General features: G+C 34.4%; 1 protein-coding gene across 1 annotated transcript; it reads right to left on the bottom strand.

The window, feature by feature from the left end:
* Positions 1-3,098: 3,098 nt before the first annotated feature.
* On the bottom strand, positions 3,099-8,530 carry LOC132068140 (protein EIN4-like). Its single transcript, XM_059461622.1, has 2 exons — positions 6,080-8,530; positions 3,099-4,259 (listed from the first exon to the last, which is right to left on the bottom strand). Exons 1-2 carry the CDS (start codon positions 7,832-7,834, stop codon positions 3,717-3,719), a joined length of 2,298 nt encoding a protein of 765 aa, XP_059317605.1. The 5' UTR covers positions 7,835-8,530; the 3' UTR covers positions 3,099-3,716.
* Between the last annotated feature and the right edge of the window lie 1,697 nt (positions 8,531-10,227).

The raw sequence follows: 10,227 nt of genomic DNA, 5'->3' as shown, positions 1-10,227 counted from the left end.
TTTTCCTGTCAAATTTAAGTATATGAGCTAGACTTTACCAAAAATTTTAATGTGTCTCACACAACTGAACGTAATTGTGTGAGGCTCCATTTTGTGAGGCAAAAAAATGACCTAAAATTTGTGGACCCATAAGTGTAAGAGGTGGGTCCATTTTTTTGTCTCACAAAAAGAAGCCTCACACAACTTATAATGTAAGTTGTATGAGGCACATGGTAAAACTTTTCAGATTTTACATATATATCTTCACTCAAGTGTGGAGATATTGGAACACATCGCTTTGGGCTTATTTCTTGAAATATTGGTACTAGTATTCCATCACACTAATTTGGTATTAGTATTCCATCAATGTTCACATAATTTGATAATAATAATAATATTGGGCAAAATACATATATATATACATAATAAGCACCATATATTATGGAACATAACGAGAGTTTTCAGTTTTCAAAAACATAATAATAAAAATCTTACGAAACGTATACAAATACGGTGAAACACATACACAATAATTGACTGCTCATGGAAATCACGCTTTAAACGTATTCTTCCTAATCTTCTTTCCAAAATTATCTCCCAGTTCGAAATTTTCCCCTGATTTTCTCCTTATTTCACTCGATGAATCCAAACAGATTGATTAAGCGGCTCAACAACAATACACAATCAACTTCTCAATTATATTCGATTGTAATTTTAGAAAATCATCCATTGTCGGGTTAAAAAAATCGAGCAGGAGATTTTATCCCCTCTTTTTCTCCGATTTTTGGTCGAGGAATCGAGTGTGATTGAAGAACGGCACATTCAAAATTGATACACAATCAAATCTCAATTACACGCCATTGAAATTTCAGAAAACATTCAATTTTGAGTTCAAAGAAACCAACAGGTATTCTCCCATGTTTTTTGTCGAAAAACCGAAAGTGATAGAAACGGCTAATGAAACATCGATAAACGGTCGAATTCTAAATTGTACGCAATTGAAATTTCAGAATTCATACCCATTCGACTTCAAAATCATACGGATTAAAGCTTTCACCGACTAACGATGATGGATAGCATCTTTCATTCTATTTTGATACAACATGGTGGAAGATGGGACTTTTTTTTCTCCAATAAATAACATGTAAATATATGTGAATGGTGAATACATTATATAGAATCTGAGAAAAGGTTGTCATGTAGTTAAGGAAAAAGTTGTGTATAAAAATAGTATTTATATGGTATAAAAGTTGTATGTGTATCTTGTTCATGAAAAAGTGGTGTGTATTTTGTTCTGGAAAAGGCTATGTATTTAAATCGTGTACAAATTATGTATAACATACGTATATAAAGTTGTAGGATAAAAGTTGTATGTATTTGATTCACGAAAAGGTTGTTTCTTAAAATATGTATGAATTATGTACAAAGTATGTGTATATATATATATTCATAGTGTGTGTGTGTCTCTCTCTTTGATATATGGTATATCAGATAAATATGTAGGTTTTAAAATTGATGAGCTAGTATTCTAGGTTGATTTTGCAACTCTTCTCTTTCTCATCTGCTTTTTGTTTGCTGCTTCAGGGCATTGAACAATGAATTTCATATTGCCGCCTGTCACCAGACCATCAGCTGTTTTGAATTTTGATTTTGAATTCGGATTTTCTAAAACTATTATTTGTTTGGACTGGATAGTGTTGCAAGCGACTGAGAATATATTTTGGAGCTTATATCTCAATTTTGAGGGTGTTTGGCGAAGATTAAAGGGTGTTTTACACGTATATAGTTTGAATACAGTTTTGGATGCATGTATGAATTTTGTATTAATTTTATATAAAGTTCATGTTTAGATTTCTGAAAAATTGTATAAATCTGATAATGTTGAGAGTAGAAACTTGTTTCTTGAGTACAATTGATACTGTTGCAATTTGATATGAATTTGGTTATCAAAAAAGTTACGAAGTTCGAAATTTCGTCTATAGCTTCTGTATAAATTATGTATGAAATATGTATATAACTATATAATTTCGTATAATGCTCATGTTGGTTTCTAGAAACTTAATACAACTACAACAACAAGGCATACAACTTCCATACAATATCCATACAAATTTAATACAGCTACAACAACATACAAACTTAAAATACAATTTTCATACAACTCAGCATACAATTTTAATACAACTTTAATAGAATATTTATCCCGATCCACCTTTATATTATACATATTCTTCAAATTCAAGCTTCGATCTCCTTTAATGGCTGACAATGAAGTTTTTTTGTAACTTGATTCTTCTATTTTCAACTTCTTGTAAAAACTTAAAAAGAGTGTAGAATGAAATCATGGGTGAATTTGAGAGAGAGCTTTTTTAGTCATTTTTTCGCACAACAAATGGAACCCAAAACACAAATTAACTAGATCACTGGTGAAAGCGATCTCTTAGTAAACTGAAAACTGAATATACCCGTAGCAATGGGAAATTCGTGGGTTGATAAAGATGAATTCATGGTTGAAGTTGAGTGAAGTATGAAAACTTCAATGAAAATCGCACCTTGAAATAGTGGTGTAGAGGGAAGAACTTTTGAAATTAAAAATGAATTTTGACGAAGAAGGAAACTGAAATCAGGTTCCAAAAATCGTGGGGCTCAGAAATCAGTTTTTTCTCTTCCTTAAATTAAGCCTAAAATCGTGGGTATGTTGAAAGTCCAGATCCGTTAAGTTTTGTAATTTTGTTGATATGTTTTGTAAATAGTCCAGATCCGTTAAGTTTTTTAATTTTGTTGATATGTTTTGTAAATAAGAAAAGGTATCCTCATTTCTTGTAATAAAGAGTCTTAAGTAGTACTATTAGGTCATTTCCCCAATAATATTAGTATATATAACTTTGTATAAGGTCGTTGAGAATATAAATAAAGACCCAATAAAAATAAGTAGCGGATGTAGAATCCATGTTAAGTAGCGGATGTAGAATCCATGTATAATATGTGCATAACTGTATATAATCAATGTGTGTGTATATATATATCGGCTAGAAAAAGTAAACAATAAATCCGACCAACTATTTGTGTAAAGATATTCATGCATAATACTGGTATATGGATTCTGTTACCAAAAGATCTGGTAAAGGAGGAACCAATAGAACCTTATCTATTATGAGGCCAGAAGAATTTTAGGACTAAATAGTACCACCATCTGATACTACACTGTGAACCAAATATTGAATAGCAAACTTTTTTTTTTTTATAGGGTGAATAATTTTATTTATAATGGGGATAAACTCCCGTATACAAGAGGTATTCCAAAAAGTAGAGAAACTACACTAATGAATGGCAAACTGATATATAGGTTGTATAACATAAACTGTACAAACTACAAGGTTAGCAAGAACCTGGTTCATCTGCCAAAGCTGTGATGTTATCTCTACAGGTTCAGCGAAGACAACAGCGGAGCTACATGTAACAAAGGGGTTCAAGGAATCTCCTTCATCAAAAAATTATAATGTGCAAATCGGGTAATAACAATTTTTTCTGTATATTTGTATGTTTGGATCCCAGGACACGAGAGAAGTTCTTAGTGTAGTGGTATTGTGGTTCAAAAATCGCTTAAGGACACTCGTTTGACTCCTTGGTGTGACATTCTCACATTTTTTTTAATCCCCTTGTTAGAATATCTAGCTCTGCAACATACTCGTGACAATTCCGAGAACTCCGAGTTTGTTTTCACTATTAGTATTACCTCAAAAGCCTTCAGCAGCCCTTTGTAGGACTCTTTGAAGTTCTTCAGCCATTCCTTGCAAGAGAACAGGTTTTCGTATGAGACCGTTGATTCCGACCTGTAAGCATTTCTCCCATACTTGTGCCTCTGAAGTAGAAGATTGAGCTATGATCAATGGCCAACTACGGCTATGGAATTTCCGAACTCTCATAGCCACTTCAAATCCGTCCATTTCCGGCATGTGAAGATCCAAAATGACAACTTGGATAGAAGTTGTTGAATGGCCCATCGCGCTTAGGCACTGAAAACCGCTCGAAACAGCAATTACTTGACAACCTAGTTTTTCAAGCAGCTTTTTTGTTACCATTCTGTTTACGTTGTCTTCATCAGCGAGTAGAACTTGGAGGCCTTTGAACATTGAGCTGGAAATTACTTCCTTTAAAGGATTTGCAAGTTCAAACATGTGTTTCCGGAATGATGACTGTTTAAGAAATCGGAGAATAAGAGTCATCCTTTGTGCATGGCCCTCGGTATTTGAGGGCATCCATACATTTCCCTGCATCATCTGCAAATTTTATATGCAGAAACATTGCATGTCAGAATAAACAAGAGCGTCGACTCGCCATTTTAAAGAAAGATGTAACCGCTGAAAGCAAAAGAACAAAGAATTATCATGTTCAGATTCTTCACCATGAGCATCATCTAGAAAAATCATGTGATTAATAAGCAGAAATCGAAGGAAATTAATCAAGTTTATTGGATGCAACCTGATGCCAAAGGGGAAACATCAACTTCCCATTCGGTATAAAAAGCGAAACAAACATAAAGCCCAAATTCTTAGTTTTTGTGATCTTGTTAAGGTAAAGGACAACACTTAGCTATGTTGCTGGGGCTATTCAAAAATACTGTCGGGTGCATGTTGGATCCTCCAAAGTAGTGCATTCTTGGAGGATCCAACATGGGTACAACCTGATGCCAAAAGGGGAAAATGAACTTTGAGTTCCCAGCCAGGATAGGTGGTAGAAGAACCAACACAATAAAATGATCACAGCGAAAATTTGGCTTTAATACGGATTTTGTTCCCAAGGATTTACCTGGAAAAGGAGCATCATGCAATGCTGAGAATCCTTCTAAATTTAAAACCATAGACTTCCTATGAGAGTTTGGTACAAAAAGCAAAACAAATTCTCGATTTTTGTGATGTTGTAAAGGACCTCAGCTCAGTGGCGGATCCAGGATTTTCATTCAGAGTGTTCGGAAAAAAGAAGAAGCTAAATATACACTGTAATTTTTGGGGTGCTCCCTTTCAAGGTCTCAAGTTCGAAACCCGCTGGGTGCAAACAATTTCTGAGGGCCATCGGACTGGGGAAACCCTGAATTAACCGTGGTGCACTTGCGGGAAACTCCTTGCCGAGGCTAATTAGTTTGGGCTCAAAGAGACTCGGACACCCGGTGCTTAATCAAAAAAAATATACACTGTAATTTTTTGCCGAGGGTGTTCAAAAGTTAATATATGTACATAAAAACAGAAAATTTATCCTATATATACATTGTAATTTTTTACCGAGGGTGTTCGGGTGAACACCCTCGACAACACCTACATCCGCCCCTGCCTCAGCTATGCAATCTGAAGATGTCAAGACTGGTCAGAAAAATCAATGAAGAAATAGCACGTGCACTGGAAAACTACCCTACAACACCAGTCAAGATGGATAATGGATCATTTGAGTAAATAGTCCTAATGCACAATACCATTGGGCCAAAGGTTTACTCACATTAAACTACTAATTAGAGAAGTTTGAGGTCGTATGAGTGCACCTAGCAACTTCTTTTTTCAACCCTTTTTATTTCACATAAATATACAGACAAGTAAGTCCACTACATTGCTCTTAAGTAGGCATCATTTCACCAAGCCTGCTTGCAACTCTTGGTCTTATTGATTAGGCAGCTTGCAAGCAATCTGACCCTCAAGTACAGTTCCAGAAATATATACGCCCCTACCCTCCTCTCTCCCCTTTTTACATAATAACTTGCCATTTTGGGATATTACAAATGTTTGGCACAGTTACATAATAACTTCAGTTTTATGCACTTCTTGTATCTAATTCCATAAACAACTTGAATTATATTATGCTGTGATATTTTCCCCATTAAATTAACTCTACACACACTTCATTATTTTTACCGACAAGTGAGAACTATAGCATGCAAGTCAGAATAACTCCTTAATCCCTTCACATGGTTCAATTCCACGAATATATTAACACCAGAGATGTCAGTATAAATCGCAAAATCTTATAAGGTTTAGTAGCTCTAATCACGTAAAGTACTTTCAACCCCAAAAAAAAAAAGAGTAATTCAAAAACAGAACAATAGAATGCTTACCTGAACGAGCTTTTTGCACATGCGGAAACTCATGCCTTCCTTTAACTCTTTGCTGTTATACCTCCTTCCACCAAAGTGAGTAGTCGAGAATGAGCTATCTGTTTGAGAACCTTCAAAACTAACTTCAATCTCAAATTTTATGGTGACATGCTCATCAAATACACTATGTCTTCTTGTTCGCCGAAGCTTATCGTTCCCGCCCTCGGTTCCTGTCTCCAGAATAACCTTGAATACGATGGAGCCCCTTCTGGAGCTGATATTTAATAAATGCCCCACCATATGAAGTATGACCTGAAACGTTCTCTTTTCGTCGCCCATCACCAGATTAGGTAAAGAATTTGGAAAGTCCGTAGAAAAGCCGAATTCCTTATAAACACACAAGCACTTAACAAGACAAGAAGCTTCTCGAATCAGCGAATGCAGCTGAAAGGGCATCATTTCTACTGGGAATCTTCCTTCGTCTTTCTCGGGTATATCCATTGCGTCGTTTATTAAATTCGACAGAACGGTGCTCGTTCGCACCATTGTCTCGATAATAATCCTCTGGTTAGATGAGCTCGTGTTCTCTTCTTGAAGTATGGAAAGCAAACCCAAAATCGAGTGCATTGGCCGTCTCATCCCGTTGTTCAGTACTTTCTGAAATGAATTCCTCGCTTGGCTCGCCTTCAAGGCGTTCTCCTTAGCCTGTTGAAGCAAAACATTCCTCGTTTCTAGTTTCTCCCTCATTACTTGAGACTCTTCGAGAACCGTCGCGTGGGATAATGCCACGGCCACCTGATCAGCAACTACTTCCACTATCTCCATCTCGTTACGGCTCCAATCATCGTTTCCACTCGGAATAACCAAAACTAAAATACCATAACGAGTGTCAACCAACTCGGGAGTTCCGCCTTTGAAATCCGAAGCACAAAGCAACGGCATCCGAATCGCTGCGACAGTACATCGCTCATCATCGGGGCCAACTCCGCTACTCGCAACTGCAAGAACTGAATCTCGCCTCAAAATCCTTACTCCTTTATCCTTGGTTATCTCCAACACATCCGGATCATCAATTGGAAGCGAACGATGGTATTCTACAGCAGAACCGGGGCTTAACCCGTGTGTCAAGTTCATCAATGACCTACTTTCATTTGGCATCCAAACAGCACAATTCTCCAAATTCAAGGTCTTTGAAAGCTCAACTAAAGTAGTGTACAATATAGTATGTTTATCAAGCGACTTCCTAATTTCACGCGTCAGCATTCGAACTTGCGTATACACTTCTTTTTGTTTCTTCATCATCCCAACTTCTTGATCAAGCTCCAACACATTTTGAGTCAAAAAAAGTTCTCTAACTTTAATTTTGAGCAAAAGAGGGAACAAGGTCAAAAGGGTGATTGCAGTTGCACTAGAAACAAGTGCGGTTAGGATTTTCGCGATTGTTAACGACAGTATCAATTGGAATGAAGGTTGAGCACTATAAGTCAATCCATTGAGCAAATGAGTCAATCCACAGAGCACTATGAATGCAATGAATTGAACAAGAACCCATTTGAATGGAAGATCAGAGCAACTAATAAAGTAAAGCAATTCGAGAGGTATCGAAAAATAAGCAATTGCAATCAAGAAATCACTCACTTTTTGGCACTCAAGAATGTTGTATATACTCCAAATACCTTCTTCATCACAGTTACAATTGGTGAATTCATTATCAGTTGCTATAACAGATATGATGAACAAAGAAATCAAGAATCCCAGAAATAACCACCTTAACATAATTACAATATTTATAACCTGGAAAAGACTCCCTTCAAATCAATGCCTCAACTCAATCAACATGAAAGGCAAATAACCAGTGAGATCTCATTGCCAAACAAAAAATAACAAAAAATGATCTTTCACATACTTATATGCCTCAAGATCTAACATATCCATTTGACCAAAGCATCAAAAATTTTCAACCCCCAAATCAAACAGAAGTTGCTCAGCCAGAAATATCTTTCCAAGATTATCTTCTTCCTCAATTAGTTTCTTTTTCTTGGCACTCTAAGAACAACAAATTATGAAAGCAAAAAATTGAAAAACTGATAAAAGAGCTTAAAGCTCTAATCTTTGAACAAAAGATAGAACCCCAAATTCATTAAAATGTGATCTTTGAAGAAAAATACTCCAAGATTATCTTCTTCCTCAATTACTTTTTTTCTTTTCACTCCAAGAACAAAAAATTACTAAGGAAAAAACTAGGAAAATTAACAAAAGAGCATAAAGCTCTAATCTTTGAACAAAAAGAGAGAACCCCAAAATCATATAAAAAATTACCAAGATTATCCTCTTTTCTACACTTCAAGAACAAGAAATTCTTAAGGAAATTAGTTGGAAAACTAACTAAAAGAGCATAAAGCTCTAATCTTTACACAAAAAGAGAGAACCCCATAATCTAAATGATGATAAAAAACAAAAAAATAAAAAGAATCTTGTAAGAAAATCAATTTCAAGTAAGCTACAGTGCTATAAATGCAAACCTTTAACTGACCTTTATATTAATGTTCAAATCTATGAACAAATCATCAAGAAAAGATAACCAAGAAAGGAAGATCAATAAGCAAAATAAAAAAGTAAAAAAAATACAAAGATTTTTGTTTTTAAATGGTGGGGCCCACAACATGAAGAGAACCTAGACATTGTTCCATTCTCCAAAACTACTCCGGCTTAATTTATGTGATATAATTTAACTTATAATTTTTTTTTAAAATTTGTAATATAAAATAAGTCACAAATATCATGTGTGTGATTGTAAGTCATTTAATTAAAGGTAATTTTTTTTAAATTAAATTATTATTAAATATAAAAATATATCTTATTTTTTAACAGAAACTAAAAAAAAAAAAAAAATGTATCACGTAAATTGTTACAGTCAGAGGGAGTATGTCACTTTCCATTGAAAACAAAAACAATGTTCTTATTAAACCAAAGGGCTAAACAAAACTGCTTTGCTGTTTTAAAAAAGGTTCAATTTTCTGGCTATGGGGCTTGAATGTTTTCCATTAAAGCTCAGCTGTATACGTAAGCTTTAATTCCAATTGTTTGATGACCGAATACAAAGAGACATATTCAATATGCTGAGTCAAATTGTGGTAGCTTTTAAATTTTATATATGCGTTGTCCTTTCCAATAAAGGGTGTGAATTTCAGGAAAACAATCTTTTATATTTTTAAACATGTTTATATATATATTTTTTTTTTATTTCTTAACCGTGTCTGATACTATTTCGAAATTGAAAAACTTTATTTTGCGTCACACATAGGGACACTGTGGGTGAGTTCTTTTTGTCTCACAAGTTGGTGGATTCAAAATGTATGTTTTTGGTCTGCTAACTTGTGAAATAAAAAGAATCCTTAGACTATTAGTGTCAATTGTGTGAGGCGCGAACGAATTACAAGATAGTTTATAGGTTTACGAAAATTCAATAGCTTTTGCGAACATCATATATTTCTATCAAAAAGTTCATTAATTGGGGATCATTATAAATCATAAACTTTAAATTTTGAATTCGTTTATGACAAAGCACAGAATAAAAGTTTTCACTCAAATTTAGTTTCATATAGCCTGCTATGACAATCCATGGATCTCTTAGTCCAACTAAATTTCACGTGGCTTATTAGCATTTATGGCCACGGAAGCTAAAAGCTAGCTTTTTCTTATGCTCGTGAATATCCAAGTTACCTTTGGCACGGTAAATGTAATAAACTGAGCCCCAAGCCATCATCCCATCATATTCATAATACTCAAACTTTTGAAATTCTAGATCAAGGCTAAATCAGTCCAAAAGTATTTTTAACATATTGTTATATTATTATTTTTGGGCTAAGTCAACACGAGTTTTTAAAAAAATCTCACGCCATTAAAAACTTTCGTATATTTTATTTTGAGCTTTTCAATCTTTTTAACTATCAATGTGAACATTACTTTTAGTTACACATTCAGCTAGAGTTTAAATTGGAATAAATATATACCTTTATAATTTTACATATATATAATTTCAAACCATGCATCATGTGTACAAAATATTACATCCACCGCCGCAGAACATAGAAGTGTTTGCCATTTGGTTCATAAAAAAAAATCCAAGGATGAAAGTCAAATATCAAATTATTTACCAATTTGATCGT

The sequence above is a fragment of the Lycium ferocissimum genome, chromosome 8 (assembly GCF_029784015.1).
Source record: "Lycium ferocissimum isolate CSIRO_LF1 chromosome 8, AGI_CSIRO_Lferr_CH_V1, whole genome shotgun sequence".
Classification (NCBI taxonomy): domain Eukaryota; kingdom Viridiplantae; phylum Streptophyta; class Magnoliopsida; order Solanales; family Solanaceae; genus Lycium; species Lycium ferocissimum.
This window is presented reverse-complemented; position numbering and strand designations above follow the sequence as displayed.